The sequence below is a fragment of the Ursus maritimus genome, unplaced genomic scaffold, assembly GCF_017311325.1.
Source record: "Ursus maritimus isolate PB19 unplaced genomic scaffold, ASM1731132v1 scaffold_6, whole genome shotgun sequence".
Classification (NCBI taxonomy): domain Eukaryota; kingdom Metazoa; phylum Chordata; class Mammalia; order Carnivora; family Ursidae; genus Ursus; species Ursus maritimus.
In genome coordinates, this window is record NW_024426774.1 from 60,859,767 (window position 1) to 60,878,487 (window position 18,721).

The following is an 18,721-nucleotide window of genomic DNA, read 5'->3' on the forward strand; positions in this document are numbered from 1 at the left end:
ATGTTTCATTCCCCCTTCTGATTACCCCCCCCCTTTCTTTATTCCTTTCTTCCCCTACTGATCATTCTAGTTCTTATGTTCCATAGATGAGAGAAATCATATGATAGTTGTCTTTCTCTGCTTGACTTATTTCACTTAGCATTATCTCCTCCAGTGCTGTCCATGTTGCAGCAAATGTTGAGAACTCGTTCTTTCTGATAGCTGAGTAATATTCCATTGTATATATGGACCACAACTTCTTAATCCAGTCATCTGTTGAAGGGCATCTCGGCTCCTTCCACAATTTAGCTATTGTGGACATTGCTGCTATGAACATTGGGGTGCATATGGCCCTTCTCTTTACTACGTCTGTATCTTTGGGGTAAACACCCAGTAGTGCAATGGCTGGATCATAGGGTAGCTCAATTTTTAACTTTTTAAGGGACCTCCACACTGTTTTCCAGAGCGGCTGTACCAACTTGCATTCCCACCAACAATGTAGGAGGGATCCCCTTTCTCCACATCCTCTCCAACAATTGTTGTTTCTTGCCTTGTCTATTTTTGCCATTCTAACTGGCGTAAGGTGGTATCTCAGTGTGGTTTTGATTTGAATTTCCTTGATGGCTAATGATTTTGAACATTTTTTCATGTGTCTGTTAGCCATTTGTATGTCTTCATTGGAAAAGTGTCTGTTCATATCTTCTGCCCATTTTTTGATTTGTTTATTTGTTTCTCGTGTATTGAGTTTGAGAAGTTCTTTGTAGATCTTGGATACCAGTCCTTTATCTGTAGTGTCATTTGCAAATATATTCTCCCATTCCGTGGGCTGCCTCTTAGTTTTTCTGACTGTTTCCTTGGCTGTGCAGAAACTTTTAATCTTGATGAAGTCCCATAAATTCATTTTATCTTTTGTTTCTCTTGCCTTTGGGGATGTGTCATGAAAAAGGTTGCTTTGGCCGATGTCGTAGAGGTTGCTGCCTATGTTCTCCTCTAGAATTTTGATGGATTCCTGTCTCACATCGAGGTCTTTCATCCATTTGGAGTTTATTTTTGTGTATGGTGTGAGAGAGTGGTCAAGTTTCATTCTTTTGCATGTAGCTGTCCAATTTTCCCAGCACCATTTATTGAAGAGACTGTCTTTTTCCCACCGGATGTTTTTTCCTGCTTTATCAAATATTAGTTGCCCAAAGAGCCGAGGGTCCATTTCTGGGCTCTCTATTCTGTTCCATTGGTCTATGTGTCTGTTTTTGTGCCAGTACCATGCTGTCTTTGTGATCACAGCTTTGTAGTACAGCTCGAAATCCGGCATTGTGATGCCCCCAGCTTTGTTTTTCCTTTTCAACAGTTCCTTGGAGATTCGGGGCCTTTTCTGTTTCCATACAAATTTAAGGACTATTTGTTCCAGTTCTTTGAAAAATGTCCTCGGTATTTTGATCGGGATAGCATTGAAAGTGTAGATTGCTCTGGGTAGCATGGACATTTTAACTATGTTAATTCTTCCAATCCATGAGCATGGAATATCTTTCCATCTTTTTATGTCTTCCTCAATGTCTTTCAAGAGTGATTTATAGTTTCTAGAATATAGGTCCTTTACGTCTCTGGTTAAGTTAATTCCAAGGTAACGTATGGTTTTTGGTGCTATTGTAAATGGGATGGATTCCCTAATTTCTCTTTCTTCGGTCTCGTTATTCGTGTATAGAAATGCAACTGATTTCTGAGCATTGATTTTGTATCCCGCCACGTTACTGAATTGCTCTATAACTTCTAATAGTTTGGGAGTGGCTTCTTTTGGGTTTTCCATATAGAGTATCATGTCATCTGCAAAGAGAGACATTTTGACTTCTTCTTTGCCAATTTGAATACCTTTGATCCCTTTTTGTCGTCTGATTGCTGTTGCAAGGACTTCTAGTACTATGTTGAATAATAGTGGCGAGAGTGGGCATCCTTGTCGAGTTCCTGATCTTAAGGGAAAGGCTTCCAGCTTTTCCCCATTGAGAATAATATTTGCAGTAGGCTTTTCATAGATGGCTTTTATGAGATTGAGAAATGTACCTTCTATTCCTACACTCTGAAGGGTTTTAATCAGGAAAGGATGCTGTATTTTGTCAAATGCTTTTTCGGCATCGATTGAGAGGATCATATGGTTCCTGAGTCTTTTCTTGTTGATATGATGTATCACGCTGATTGATTTGCGAATATTGAACCACGCTTGCATCCCAGGTATGAATCCCACTTGATCGTGATGGATAATCCTTTTAATGTACTGTTGGATTCTATTAGCAAGTATCTTGTTGAGGATTTTGGCGTCCATATTCATTAGGGAAATCGGTCTGTAATTCTCCTTTTTGAGGGGGTCTTTGCCTGGTTTGGGGATCAAGGTAATATTGGCCTCATAGAATGAGTTTGGTAGCTTTCCTTCTGTTTCTATTTTTTGAAATAGCTTTAGGAGAATAGGTATTATTTCTTCTTTGAATGTTTGGTAGAATTCCCCAGGAAAACCGTCCGGGCCTGGAGTTTTGTTATTTGGAAGGTTGTTTATCACTGACTCAATTTCTTCATAATTAATTGGCCTGTTTAAGAAATCAATTTCTTCCTGTTTCAATCTTGGTAGTTTATAGGTTTCCAGGAAGGATTCCATCTCTTCCAGATTGCTTAGTTTATTGGCATACAGCTGTTGATAAAAATTTCTAATAATCCTTCCAATTTCAATGGTGTTTGTCGTGACCTCTCCTTTTTCATTCATAATTTTAATAATCTGGGTCCTTTCTCTTTTCTTTTGGATAAGTCTTGCCAGTGGTCTGTCAATTTTATTGATTCTCTCAAAGAACCAGCTTCTAGTCCTGTTGATCTGCTCTACTGTACTTCTGGTTTCTGATTGATTGATTTCTGCTCTAATTTTGGTCAACTGCTTCCTCGTGCGTGGATTAGGCCTGTCCCTCTGTTGCTGTTCCAGCTTCTTGAGATGAAAATATAAAAACTGCGTTTTAGATTTTTCTATTCTTTTGAGTAAGGCTTAGATGGCTATGTATTTCCCCCTTAGGACTGCCTTTGCAGTATCCCATAGGTTTTGGACTGTTGTATTTTCATTCTCATTGGTCTCCATAAATTGTTTAATTTGATTTTTGATTTCCTGGTTTATCGAGTTATATTAAATAATCTTTAAAAGAAAAAAAAAACACCATTATTCTAGATCAGACTTAAATGATCATATTTGGAACTAGTTAAAATGGACCAGTTTCATGGATGTCAGATCATTTTTAGATCCATATGTATTGTCAATGAACAAATCTTTTAAAATGTAAGGCTCTGAATCTTTGATCTATCCCATAAGATATAAAAGCTTAAAGCAAATAGCATGTTATTTTGAGGGTTTTTTTTTTTTTTAAGAGTGTTTATCAAACCCTGACAATACTTTTTGTGAACGGAGTAAACGAAGAGTTTTTTTTTCCCAGGAGAAACGTTTCTGTAACATTATAAAGCAGCATTTATCAAAACGAAATCTATTTGAACCCAAGGGTTTAGTTTCTAAGAGGACCCCATGAAAAATGTTAGTACTGTATTAACTAACATTGTTGGTATTAAAATATAAAATAATTTCTGGTGTGCAAACTATCTCAACAACATCATACATTAATTTATGTTCTCCTCTTTTAGTAACGATTTCAGTATTTTTCCGTATTATTTTTAATTATGGATGAAAGCTCTTCTAAAAAATGGTTACTACTACTCCTATAACCTTTTTATTTTATTTTTCATTGAATTTATTTTATTTTACTTTCAATGAATTTTTTTCATTGAAAGGTATGATCTTAATTGTGTATTTTTCATGCTCCCTTACTGAATTGCATGTTGAAATAAAGCACTCTAAAGGTGTGTTTTACTGGTTTCTACACTTCTGGGTTTTAAAGTTCACTGTTTTTGCCTCCTGGCAAAATGCCTTTGCAGTATGATTCGGTTTGTGTTTTCAAAAAACAGAAACACAGGGGTGCCTGGGTGGCTCAGTTGGTCAAATATCTGCCTTCAGCTCAGGTCATGATCTCTGGGTCCTGGGATTCCCCATGGGGAATCCCTGCTCAGCGGGGAGTCTGCTTCTTCCTCTCCCTCTGCCCCCTGCTCGTGTTCTCTCTCTCACTCTTTCTAGCTCAAATAAATAAAATCTTTAAAAACAACCAAAAAAAAAAAAACCCAAAAAACAAACACACAAAGTTAAAATTCAAACATACATTTCATCTCTGATAAAAATATAAAAGTTAGATTTATTAGTAAAATCTTGGATTTAACAATTCAGAGCCTATCCATATGGTCCAAATCAAAGTTAACATTTCAAATATCTCCTTTGTATCAATAAGCTCACTGGTAGATCCACCATGTCCAAGTATAAAAGAAAAGATTGAGTATTTGCTAGCAATTTTTGAGTTTGGGTAAGGAAACAGAACAGATGCACACGTAATAAGTGGAAACACTTTCAGAGAAACATCAACAGGTGCAAATTACTATAATGCACAGCCTTCAAATAGCACAAAATCAAGATGTAGATTAAGGGTGGATTAAAATTAAGCCGTAATTAGGGTGATTAAAAAAATAGTTTCTGGAGATGAGTTTTGAGCAAGGTTTTGAAAAAGTTATATGAATTGGCAGATGGAAGCAGGTTTTTCCAGTGAGAAGAGTAGGGCAAAGACATGGAAAGGAGCAATTGTAGGATGGTCGAGAAAATACTAATGGCAGAGCAGGGGCGGGTTTCAAGAATACGCTGCTTTTGACCCACGTGCTTCTTTAATCTTTTAATTCTCTTTCAGCCCATCACTTGTCACTTGTTTGCCTATCCAGCATAGAGCCTGTGGTAGGTCACTGCAGCCAGGCTGTGGCTAGAACACACAGTTGCCTTAGATTCTGTCGTGTTCGGTTACCGTCCAGGCATGGCCGGTTTCAAAAATGAAGGAAGAAGCTTTGTAGGCAGGCCCTGCGGTGGATGCTAGGGAACTGAACAAAGGTGGTCAAATGTGCCTTATCTTTCTATCATGACTCCCAGTCCTGCTCTCACACTGCTTCCTCTTGTGCCTTTTCATCATAATCTTAACATCCTTCATGTCAAACTATTTCTTTTGTCAACATTTTTTTTTGGAAAAGTTGCCTATGTTGGAAGGTGGAGACTTGCCTCAGGGACTGCAACTGTTCCCCTGCTTTCTAGCCAACTCACCCTTCAAGCTGTACTTCTGGTTATACCTCCCAGTAAACCCCCACATTTGGGTCAGTTTAGCCTTGCTATTCTGAAATCTAGGATGGTAAAGAAAAACTCATACCTCTTCATGTTGCAGCTACATAACCATCATCTCTGGCTTCATCTAGGCCTCCAGAACCGTTTGGCAAAAATTCTATGCGCCCTGTCTTTTGCAATGTCCTCTCCCATTTTCACTTTACTCTCTTCTAATTGCCCTCCTTGGGTCTCCTAGTCACACATGGCTCTGTCAATGAGATCATTGATCAGATACCAAGCCAGAAAGTCATCCTGTCCACTTGATTATTAAGGAGCCTCTTCTCCATTATGCGCCTTCCGCTGAGTATCTGCTTGAAGCACAAACATTTCTGGGCTCTCAGACTATTTTAAGCGAGCCACCCCATAGATTTACCCATTCCATAAGCTTGATTTTTACCTTAGATCTTGTTTCTTCCAAATCCTAAAGAATCTATACCATTATCCCCTCCCTAGGAATCAGTATGTATCTTGACCTCAGGCTAGATCTTCTTCCATGAAAGTGTCTAACATGTAAAGCCCAAGTTCTGCCTACTAATGTGATTTTTTATTCTCCATTGTCCTAAGAGCCAACAGTCTTTTTTCATCTGGATAGTCATACTGTGTGGAGCCATCTTTAAACCAGGATGCACCACTCCCTCCAGTAGTTAAACTGGGATGTACAATTGACTTTTACATCATCGGTCAATTGCTCATAGGAAACTCCCTCTAGGCTATAGATGTGACTTTAAGCAAGTGTGAAGGTTTGCAGAAGGCAAAGGAATGTAGGACCTGTTCGGTTACTAAATTATTTGGTACCACAAACTTTATGGCTGGGTTCATTGACTAGCACACAGTTCATTATTGACAGCATGAACCAAATGGAACCCCATTGTCCTTTTCCTCCAGAGCTAATATCAAGGCAGGAATTTTTTAACAAAAAGTTACTGAAGGGGGCATGGACTTTTCCAGACTTGAGGATCCTTCGCTAGTATCTCCTACTTGGAGTTAGCAAGTCCATTCAGTACCTCAGCTGGCTACAAAAAATTCAAGCACAATAAAGGATTCTGGGCCACAATGACCAGTTGACATTTACTTGCACTGAAACTCTGGACCAGGTGCTCAGCTTTCTTTTATAATGGACCCCAGTTAAAGATGGATAAAATTTGGACCATCTTGTTAATGGTCAGAGTAAGACATACAAATATGCTGCATCCAAAATTTAGGAAACCATTTGAAAAGGAGTATCTTGGAATGCCATAAATCCTCAAGCACCCAGACCCTTCAGTGTCATCTCAGAATTTTTATGGTTTTTATTTTTATAGAATTTCACACATACGACTTGTAAGCACAACCAGGAACATTTCTACATTCTGATCTGCTTGTGCTAACAGCATGATGTTTTGTGGGTATCAGATCAAAGTGATGTACCACTTAGATCAAAGAGGTGACGTCCCCAGCAAACTAGACTGTAGCATAGAACTGGAAAGCTGGTGTATTCCTGAGGCCTAACAATAAAGATTTATTGGTGTTTATGTCAATGAAGGCAAATTTCTGGTAATACCTGTAAACCAAAATGGATAAAAAATGTTTTGGCATGATTCATAACTGCACACTTAGTGCTAGAAGACACATTAATTTATTCTGGTAAGGAGAAAAGAAATCGCAAGTAGCAGCCATGACTGGAGCCTCAACTGACTGTGTTTTCAATAATCTACTGTCATTCTCATGACTTATGGGAGAGCAAAAGCCAAACCAGCCTATTAAATTAATCACCAAATCTTCACTTTCAGGAAGCAACCTCCTGTAGTGTTCCGGTGCATTCTCTGTTTTGGCAGGAAGGAGAGTGCAGAATGGCCTCCACTGGGCTCTTCCCAAAACGATAGCCCCCCCCCGTTTTTTTTAATAGGTGTAAGTGAGAAACTGCATGGAGTTCTGCCAGTTTCCTAAAATATCCATTCCAACTATTCCCTCAGGATCTGAGAAAATGATCCCTAGATGTTTTTGGGAATTCCACGCAGCCTACCATGAAAAACATTCAGGTCAGAACTCCACTGATTACCTAAGCTCCATAATGATCCCAAACCCTAACCAACTAACTATAGTGGAATTAAAGGTCCCCAGGAATCAGTGATAAATTTGAGCCAATATCCAATATTTCCTGAGCTTGGGTATTTCCTTTTCCTCAATGCGCAAGTATTCAGGTTAACAACGGCCAGCCCCATTAGGGAAGATGAAGCAGAAGGTTACAGCAGGATCTTTCCTCGTAGGTACTAGCTTGCCCTTCATTGGATGATGTGGGTCCGTGAACCCAAAATTCTCTAGCACATTGGCTCCAGTGAGGCCCCTGTTCACCAGACCTAGAATAGCTTTGGTTAAATAAATCAAGACACACCTTAATTGGCTGTCTTTCTATTTCATTCCTGGGGACCCCATGATTAATTAACCATAGCCAGAGATTTCTGCTACTGAAGCCATTCCCTGATCCCCGAGTGTAGCATCTGGCTATTAAAACAATACCCACTTTGCTTCAGACTGTTAATACTCATCACCTGGGCCAGGCCTCAGCTGGCTTCTCACTGAGATCCTCTGAGATCAGGAATACCATTTTTATTGCAGCTCTTTCCACAAGCATTCCCAGCTCAGAAAAAAATAAAAATAAAAAATAAAAGCCAGCAAAGCACTTTTAAATATTTGGGCATTTCCTTTTTTGCTCTGTTTTATTGGCAAGGGAAAAGAATCTTCAGGGCCCTGGCAGAATATAGGAATAAGACACATGATCCATTTAATTTACTTTCTTACCTCACGAAGTCTTTAAATTCTTTCCTCTATGTTATGCCAAGGACTTTCTAGCCCTTATTTGACCAAAGGCAACCAATGGTTGGTCCCTGTTTGCTTTGCCAAACCCACAAAAACTGCTAAAACTTTTCAAGTTACCACACTGAAAGCAGTATGTTTTATGAATAAGCCCATCATAATGAATACAGTTCATTTGTGTTCAGAAAGAAGAAAATCCCAAAACTTAGCTTTCCAATGTTGGCTACACATTAAAATAATATGAGGAGTTTTTTTTTTTTTTTTAAATATGATGCTTATTATACCCTCCACTCCCAGACATTTAAATCAGAATCTCTGGGTTTAGACCAAGCATCTGGATTTTGTCAAAACTGCCCAAGTGGCTATGATCCACTGTGAGGTTTGAAGACCACTGTTGCAGAAGTCCTCATTCACTCCCAAGGTTTCTAGCACCACCTTTATGCTAATGAGGTATATTTATAAATTCTTCTAAGATCTGTCTTCTAAGCTTTAGCCCCCCAAACAATATTTCTCTCTTTGCCTCTCCCCTCACCCCCAGTTTCCTAAGAATCTGAAGGCTTATACAATATAAAGGAGATTAGCAAATATTTGTGTTTGCTATGTGCCAGGAACTGTGCAAAGATCAAAGTAAACATATTAACCCTGGTCTCTGCCTTCTCTGTGTAGACATTTGATTGCCTACTGTGGGGTTTCTTCATTTTTTTTTTAAGGTTTTTACTTATTTGAGAGAGAAAGAAAGAGAGAGAAAAAAAGTGAGGGGCAGGGCAGAGGGAGAGGGAGAAGCAGACTACCCACTAAGCAGGGAGTCTGAGGCAGAGCTTGAGCCCAGCACTCTGGGATCATGGCCTGAGCTGAAAGCGTTACCAACTGAGCCACCCAGGCACCCCAGGGGTTCTTAACCTCAGTACTACCAACATTTTGGGATGGATCATTCTTTGTTGAGGATGGCTGTCTTGTGCTTTGTAGGGTGTTGAGGAGAATTCTTAGCCTCTACCCACCAGATTCCAGTAGCATTCTACTCCTTCCCCTGTAGATATTGCCAAATGTCACCTGTGGGTCAAAATTGCCCTTAGTTGAGAATCGCTGGTCTATGGTCATCTTCACGTTAAAGGTTTCACAAGAACTTGCGTTTTAACATTTTATATACTGAGTAATAATTTTCTCTTCATTGCTCCTCGTCTTGGATGTTCATACCATCACCAAGACTTCGCTAATCCAGAGACCCAATATTCAAAATTCAAAGCTCTATATTGTTCTTGAATGTAATGATTCCTAAGTCTCTTTTTCACTTGAACAGTTCTTTTCCCTCCTGCCAAGCCCCCCTCCTTGTGTGTGTGTGTGTGTGTGTGTGTGTGTGTGTATGCCACTGACTTAAGAAACTGGTTCAGTTATCCTATGCTATGCTTGACATTCTGGATTTGCCTGATGGTTCCATCTTGACTTCATTTAGCTTATCATCCATCCCTGTTTTCCCAGTAGACATATCAAACATTTTTGGTGCTATAATTCATCTTGTGATGTAGCAGTTGGCACATAATTAAGGCTGTCCAGCTTCTGGCTCAAGAGTTATCAGGTGGTGATAGACCTGACTCCACCATTACGAAGTTTATAATTTTGGATCATGTGATTATCCTTTTCACCATAACTTCTCACATAACAGGTTAACCACCTATTGATGCTTATTGCCTAAGACAACTATTGATTTAGGAGTTATAAATGGTCATTTTCTGGAGATCCATTTTTGCTACAATTTGGGATGATACAATTACATACAGTGGCTATGTCATGTGGCAGTTAGGGATGCAAGCCTGAAGGTTGGTGTGAGAAAGATAAGTTTAGAGGTCATCAGTATATGGCTGACATTTACTATTCATAGGAGGGATGAGATCTGTAAAGGCAGAGGGTAGATGGAGAAGAGGGTCCGGTAGTGAGCAATCAGGCACCCCAACTGTTGTAGCTGGATGAAGACAAGGAGCCAAAGGAGGGCTGAGAGGCAGATCTACATTAATACCACTTCTCATGGCTTTTTCCTCGGTATCTTCTCTGGACTACGGCGATCATTGAATTGATCCTACTGCCTCTAGTTTTGCCTTTTCTAATTCATGCTCCTCAGGGGTTTCAGAGAAATTATTCTAAAAGTTAAATCCATCCTCTTTAGTAGTTTCCAGATTAAAACCCTCTGAAAGCTCTGCATTGCCTTTAGGATGAAGCCCAAATGTCTACTTTCACCATATGAGACTCCTGATGTGTATCTTTCCTGCTTGCTTAGATCACCTCTTGCCATTCCCCATCCTTTACCTATGAATAAGCACTGCCAGGCAGTTTCTTGAAACATTCTAAACTGCTTAATGTTTCTGTAACTTTTATTTGACTTCTTTGTAGCAAAATTTGTTTCACTTGTTTCAACTAATTCCTGCTTTAGATCTAAGCTAGAGGCAACTAGGAAACCTTTCCTGACCTCAGCAAGGTGAAATTAACCACCATTATTTTGTAGAGTGTGTGTTTGTGTCAAATTTTGACCTTAACGCACTGCTCTACAAACTGAGCACAAATACGATCACTTACTTTCTTTCCAATTGATTACCTAGACTATACCTTAAATGCCACACTGGAGGGGGGAGGGAAGTATTTCCCTCTTTGTTCCCTCCCTCAAATTTTCCACAGTTCTAGAGGCTTACCCAGTCTAAAACAAGGGTAATCAGGAAAATATGCTGTGATAGTCATTAGAGCTGTTAAAAAATATCCTGGTTCTCCTTCTAAACATATAGTGAATACGTACTTTTCTGCTCCCTTGAAGAAAGAAGTAGCCATGTTTTTTGCTTGGACAATGAAATGTAAGTAGAAATGACATTTCCCTTCCTTGCAGAAGCCTTTAAGGCCCAGCATTTGATTTGTTCTTCCCTTCCCTCTGTTGCAGTGGTTGGGGAAGCATATGTTGAGATGGAGTCTTTCTCAGTCTGGGTCCCTGTATGATAAGCATTTCAATCTGTGTTGGAATATAGCATGAACAAGAAATAAGCTTTTTTGTGTATTCGGCCACTGAGATTTTGGAATTGTTTGTTAGCACCAAACAATGTAGCCAATTTAAGGTGATATATACACTAAGCAGGAAGAGTATAAAGTCTGATGATTGCAGTAAGCAAAGCTGGTAACCAAGCCTGGCTGCTGAAGTCTTGCTGCATATCTCCATGGAGGAGAGATTCTTGATCTTGGCATGTTTGACATTATGGTCTGGAAAAATCTTTGTTGGAGGAGGCCGTCCTATGTATTGTAGGATGTTTAGTAAAAGTCCCAGCTTCCAACTACTAGATGCCAGGAATACCCCCCACCCAAGGTGTGACAACCAAAATGGTTCCAAGTATTGCCAAATATCCCCTGGGGGGTCAACATTGACCCTAGTGGAAAACCACTGCTTTAGGCAATACACATCTGTTTTTGATGTACCCCTCTACCCAAGCTGATATAGAACTTTGAGAGAGAAATGTTGCTCTGTCAGAATTTAGCTCTGCTGGTATGTCTCTGATGGGTTCCCAGAGTCACAGTTTTCACGTCTTGGCTCTCCCAAGGCCATGGGGCTGAAAATACCTCCCTGTGGCAATTTGAGAAGAACAGTTGGTTCAGGGTCTGCTTCTTGTGATCCTGGATCTACTATCCTCAGACATCAATACCATCAGGAATGGGGTAACTATCACTTTGTGGCCCTGAAAAAATATATCTAATTTATATATACCCCTTCCAGGACAATAGATGTACCAAGCCAAAAAGGCTCAGCTAACCTGATGGGACAAGAAAAGGTAAGAGCAGGGGCGCCTGGGTGGCTCAGTCGTTAAGTGTCTGCCTTCGGCTGAAGTGTGATCCCGGGTCCCTGAGATCGAGCCCTGCATCGGGCTCCATGCTCCACTGGAAGCCTGCTTCTTCCTCTCCCACTCCCCTACTTGTGTTCCCTCTCTCACTGGCTGTCTCTCTCTCTCTCTCTGTCAAATAAATAAATAAATAAATAAATAAATAAATAAATAAAATCTTAAAAAAAAAAAAAAGAAAAGGTAAGAGCAAATTAATGTAAAATCAAATGTTACTGAAATTCAGTATGAACTTGTTTTTAGGCTATGGTACTAGATAATCTTAAAGGTATTCAGTTTTATTATACTCCTGAGTGAAAGGAGGTTAATAAAGGGTTTCAAACAGAAGTTTAGCAAAAACAAATAAACAAACAAAAACCTTTGATAAATAGATAGAATGTTTATCCCATGGTAGTTGTTTCAGATTTGTTGAATGTGTTTAAATGTGGATTCTTAATCTGCATAATAGCACCTGGGCTTTATCATATAAATAAATGGAGAAATAATAGTGGAATAATAATAAGTAGAAAAATAGTGAAGTCTTACAGTAGTGGTCTTTACATATTTTCACTCACATATCCCCCAGATTAAATTTCTAATTACATGTATTTCTATTGACATCTAAAATTTTTTATTATAAGTTTAAATAGATCCAAAGGATATAATTTTGGCATATTGTAAATATTTGATTTTTATAATAAAGCTGTTATTTCACTCTTTTAAATGCTCTAATGGAATCTAAATACCGAAGCAACTTGATGCCCACCATATTAGAGTAATACATGCTATATGCTAGTGTAACAAATGAAACCCCCAATTTCAGTGCCTTAATATAAGGAAGTTTATTTTTCCGTCACACATGTCAATTGGAAGACATTTCAGACACAGCTCTTTTCGCCTCATGCCTCCACCATTCCTAAGGGCTTTAGAATACTTTGATTCAAGCCAGTGAACAAGGAAAGACAATGTTGAATCAGACATAGAGAAGTTTTACGAGCCATCCGCTTTCCATTGGCTACAATTCAGTCACCTGGTCACATCAACCTGCAAGAGAGGGTAGAAATGTAGTTTAGTTTTAGGCCCAGGAGACAGAGGAAATGGGTTAGATGAGCACGTAACAGTCTCCACTACAGTTTACTCTTCTGATCACCAAATACCCTTCCTCTTCTCACACCTAAAACATACCCCCAACCCCAGTCCCAAATTAGACAACCCAACATTTCATCTGTCACTGCATTCATTTTAAACTCCAAGATTCCCCAGTGGTATACATCCTTTCCGTTAGAATCTGGATTTTGATTCCTCTGGTTACGACCACCACCTCCCCACCACATACAAACATACAGATGCAAAATACAGTGGTAGACCGGGGACAGGATAAATACAATAAGCTTACCCATTTGGAAAGAAGAGTAGAAGATACAAAGCAGTTACTTGTCAGTAGAAGTTAGGAAATTCTGCAGGTAGGGACTATAAGGAGGCCCTGCCCTAGCAGCAGAAAATATTTCTTGATTAAGTTTTCATTCTGCTCATTGGGAAGTCCTTTACAGTACATAAAGTTGCATTTGAGTCAAATTAGGTTTGTTGAAAATCAACTAAATAAAGCATAAGCCAAGACTATTCCTGGGAACAGATTGCCTCTGAGGCTTTACCTTTGTTGAATGAAAGTGCTTATCCAACAAGTCTATTCAATTTTCTTCTGAATTTACATTTGTCTTTTAGAGTCTCTGGACAATTGAGGAAGAGCACATAATTTAGGTTGTGACTTCTACCAATCCATGCACTTTAGTGAGGTAAGATACTCTTTTTCAGAAAGTTGGATAAATTTTAAATATAGAAAATAACTTTTAAACTATTGTAATTTATATGAAACATGATAGTATAAAACTATAAATATATATTTATATTAATATATGAGTCTAGTGAATAAATACTAGTATTCTGAAGAGTCCTAAACATTTGTGTGATTTCATCTTTTATCTTTGTTGGTCAAGTTTTCATATGGAGTTCCAGCTATAAAACTTGGACCAGCCAACTTTGACATGTGATTTTCTGTTCCTTTGTGTCTTTTTCCTTTCACAACATCTCTTCCTTCGTACCTATTTTAGCCTCTAAAGGAAAATGAGATTAAAATGAATCCTCCTCAGATGAACTATTTGAAGAATGTAACTATTTTATTAAAAAAATTTTATACTTAAGATTTTGAAGGCTATTTTAAGTCCTGCTAATTTTTTATAAACTTAAAATGTTTTTGTCATTTTGAAATGACTATAGGTGTACATAAAATTGCTTTGAATTTTGAACTGATGATACATAATAATTTCTGAACGGTAAGTACCTACAGAAGGGAGATTATGTATATCTGAATTTGTAAGGTGTTTAGTTCATAATTTGAACACGAACATCTAAAGGATGAATCCTTTTGATTCATCAAACAAAATAATAAACCCTTATGTAAAGATGTTTGCTTCAGTTCTTTGTTGCTGTTCACTCCTTACTGAACATGAACTTCATCTCCGGCTGTAATAATTGGTTCATAAATTTCTTCCATCATTTCCTGAAAGTGTTTATTGTCCAATGAAAAGCGAACAAGTCTAAATTATCTTCTTGTTACAACTGTTGACAAAATTGTGAAAGTATCTAATGTCAGCATTCCATGTTAGATTTCACAAACACATTCTCATTAAGTGGAATGACAATGTGCATGAAATTTTCAAAGTTAAGTGTTTTTTTTTCAGATGTATTATTCAGATAATCCATATTTAACTGTGATTATTGTTTTCGAGCCTGTTCATTTCTTACAAATGCATTTTTAGGATTGCAAAGGACCCTATAGATCATAACGTGATTTATACAAAGTCAAGCATTTGAAGTTTCCTGACTCTTCTTTTCATTTTACTGTGCTTCCTCCAACTCAATAGCTGATTTTTAAGTTGGATAGCGTTTACATTTATAAAAATCTTTGCTAATGCCGTCTTTTAAAAAATTCATGGTACTGTTAAGTAATTTGCTGTCCATGGAAAAATGAAAGATCTTTTATCTTTAAAATATCAACTAATTACGTAAGTTCCTTCTCTTTCTCTTGACATTGTTTTGTTCTTTTCACATAATCGAGATTTCATATATACTTTTTATGTACCAATATTACATGTTCACATGTCATTTTAATGGCTTTTAGACATTCTATCATGTTACATAAATTGACCATTTCTAACTTACTGGACATTAAGCCATCTCCTATTTAAACATATTTGGATTATCTTCTTGGGATATACTCCCATAAGTGGTATTTGTTCAAAAGAAAATAATTTTTATGTTTTCTGTTGTACATAAGTAGATTGCTTTTTAGAAACATTTTGAGAATTGTGCATAATAATCAGCAATGTATGATTATATCTGTTTCCCCATAGACCTGCTAACATTAACTTTAAATAGGTACAATATTAAAGAATAAAAAGGGTACTACTAATTTTTTGATAAAGATACTTAAAATGTTTTTATTTTGAAATAACTATATATGTATATAATTACTTCTAAACTTCCGAATTTTAGAGTGGATTTTATTTTATTTTATTTTTTTTAAAGATTTATTTATTTGAGAGAGAGAGAGAGAGCACAGGGGAAGGCACAGAACGGGAGGGAGGGAGAGAATCCTTAAGCAGAGTCCCCACTGAGCACAGAGCTGAACGCGGGGCTCCATCCCAGGAACCGAGATCATCACCCAAGCTGAAATCAAGAGTCAGATACTTAATTAACAGAGCCACCTAGTTGCCCCTAGAGTAAATTTTAATTTATTTTTGTTAATTTAGTTATTTCTCAAAAATTTATAAAATCATCTATTTCCATGTTATGGATAATTCATGTTACTTTACTTGCTCTCTTTTACTAAACAGTAACAAAATTGCTATTTTAGCCAATCCTATGGCCACCAACAAAGGATTCTTTAAAGGAATGTCACCAACCACGATCATAACTTATTTATCTTTCATAGCTGAAGTGAAGGACATTTTCAAATGAAAATATACTTGTAATTTCATGGCTTCCTTATTCTATTTGCAGGACATTTCATTACCGTGTAGATTATACTAAGCTTCCAAAATGTAAAATTGGTTCTTTATTGCTTTTTATAAGGTTACTTATTCATCTGATTTCTAATCTTTAATACTTTTTAGATGATATTCACTTCAGCTAGTCAACAAAATATAAATTAATTTTAATACTCTTTGAAGGAAAAATCATCTTGAAAAAATAGAAAACACAGGAAAATCTTTAGAAGTACACATACATGAAAATTTATCATATAAAGTATGCATTTCATTAATAATGCAATGTCAATAAAGTTAAAATCTTTTTTGTTTTTCTTGGGGGAGTCAGGTAGATTTTGCACTGTTGCAGAAGTGGAAAGCAGCCCATCTCAACCATTCTCTCCTTTATTCTTACTAACACAATTCTAAGCAATATATTTAGCCGTAAACCTGTGTTTCCCAGACCCTTTGCATATGGGATGGCAAATGTGACATAAGACTTGCTCAAAAGGACCTCTGGGAAAACTATCATTGCTCTTCTATCTATTCAGATGGTTAGGACTCTAGTAGTGGTCTTGAGACCATCATAGAAGCCAAGAAAATTTCAGCTTTCTAATATCAGACCCAGATTGTGACTAATCTTCTAGCTTTTTTTTTTTTAAAAAAGTTTCTCCTCTTATAATTAAAATGATCTCTGTATTAAGAAGGTCTCTTAAATAATGGTTTGACACTAATAAACTATGTTTATTTTTGTACTAATATCTTCTAAACCTTTACAATGTGGCTAGGTAACTCAGAACTATAAAACCTTTGACAATTATTCACTTGATTAGTGCAATGACTTTCAACAACTGCACAACAGAATTAGGTGTGAAAATATAATTTCACTAAGTCTAGGGTAATGATTTTCAAACTTTAGTATGCATCAGAACCCTTTGTTAAAACACAGAGGTATTAAGCATATGCTTGTTAAAACAGATTGCTGAGCTTGTCTCCTAGAATTGAGATTCAGTTGGTCTGGGCAGACATGGTCCCAGGTGATGCTGATGATGCCGGTTCAAGGACCACATTTTGAGAACCACTAGTCAGGGATCTAGCCTGGGCACCTGTAAATAGTTTAACGTGATTGTGATGGTTGAACACAGTATCATTCTTAAGGAATGAGTTGCATAATTGAGTGTGTGTAGGTCACATTCCTGAGGAGATTCTCAAACTTCAGTGTGCATCACCATCACCTGGGGGGCTTGTTAAAACACAGATGGTTAGACCTCACTTCCAGAGTTTAGGATTCCCTAGATCTGAGATAGAGGAGTGAAATTTGCATCTTTACAAAGTTCCCAGGTGTTACTGATGCTACTGGTTCTAAGATCACATTTTAAGAACCACTGCTTTAGTGTAATTTATATCTAACCACTGCTGCAATATCCTTGCTTTCCCCTAAGTATCCAGAATACTGTAACAAGTGTGCAACTTTAATCTTCAAGAAGTCAAATTCTATTGTGAAGGCAATAAAGATGGGAGGGAGTACATCTTATTCATCTTTCCATAGCCTTGGTGTATTACAATGATGTTTTGAAAATACTAGGGCTCAGAAATGTAATGCATTTGGATACTGATTGGGATATTAAATGATTTTGTGGTAAATAGTAATGTTACTTATTTAATCAACTCTTAGTAAAAGGAAATGGCTAATTGCCAGTCCTGAGTTTAAAAAATGTATAGAAAGGGTTGTCAAAGAAAAATTAACTTTGGCTCATCAAGTTAATCAGCAATCTTCCCTCATGTTTTGCCTTTAGATATTTGTGAGTGCAGTGCACCAAAACTGAGTATAGTGTTGACTTGAGTCTGGAGATATATGTGTGTGTATATATATATGTATACACACACACACATTTGTGCATCTCATACATTAGTGTCTGACTAAACTTGGTAAACCACAGAATTATGTTGCATATATTGAATGGATTATCGGACATTATATAATAATATGCACAAAATAATACATTATTCTGTATGCTGAGGGCATACAGGAAATCCTGTAGAACAGGCCAATAGGGGACAGATGGATTACAGTGAAGAAGGGGAGTGGAGGCAGGTTCAGGGTAAAAGAGATACTACAACATCCAGATGGTGCAAACAATCTTATGCTGGAAGAAATGCAATCTCAAAGTTGCAGCAGTCCCATTTTATGCGGGAAGAAATGCAACTGCACATAAATTCTATCAGTCTTTCAATAAAATCAAACAAAATTACCAAAAGGGTTCTTGGGACAATCAAGGCTGGAATGATCTTGTTCAGTTAGATCTATGAACCTGAGAACAATCTTCCCTGTGCCCTGTTGGGGCCAATGCTGCCTCCTGCCGAGCCACATCTACTCTGGCTGGGCCTGAGTCCAGGTGCCCCGACTAGCCCCGGACCTTAATTTCACTCCGGGGCGTCTTCGAGGCTTTTTCCCGCCAAAGACCAGGTTTCCGCCCCTCCGAGCTCCGGCGCAGGCAGGACTGCGCATGTGCGGGGCCCGGCCAGCAGATAAACCCCTTGCGGCTCCACGGACTGCGAACCATGGCGGAGATGGAAGCGAGCCTGTTGCGCCAGTGCCCGCTGCTTCTGCCTCAGAACCGGGCGAAAACCGTGTACGAAGGATTCATTTCGGTTCAGGTACCCGCCCGCTTGTTGCTCGATTGCTAGGAGGGCCTCCATTTCGCGGCGCAGCTCCGCCCCTGGAAGTCAGTTACGGGAGCGGTTAGGGGCCCTTAACCGTGTGGGGATTGAGAGGAGAGGCGCATAACGGCTTCTCGGAGAGTAGAGGTTTGAGGACTTCTGCGGTTGTT

At 38.2% G+C, this 18,721-nt stretch overlaps 1 protein-coding gene across 3 annotated transcripts in view; it reads left to right on the forward strand.

Annotated features, from left to right (window-relative positions):
• The first annotated feature begins 18,294 nt into the window (after positions 1-18,294).
• Positions 18,295-18,721, forward strand: part of FANCL (FA complementation group L) — a 90,758-nt gene continuing 90,331 nt past the window's right edge. The window contains exon 1 of one of the 3 annotated variants that reach the window (XR_005832981.1): positions 18,295-18,548. Coding sequence is in view for 2 of the 3 variants with exons in the window: in XM_040623458.1 (XP_040479392.1) it covers positions 18,453-18,548 (96 nt within the window). In the remaining variant the exon portion in view is untranslated. The remainder of the gene's footprint in view (positions 18,549-18,721) is intronic. The other 2 variants (XM_040623458.1, XM_008699886.2) reach the window with 2 other exon arrangements.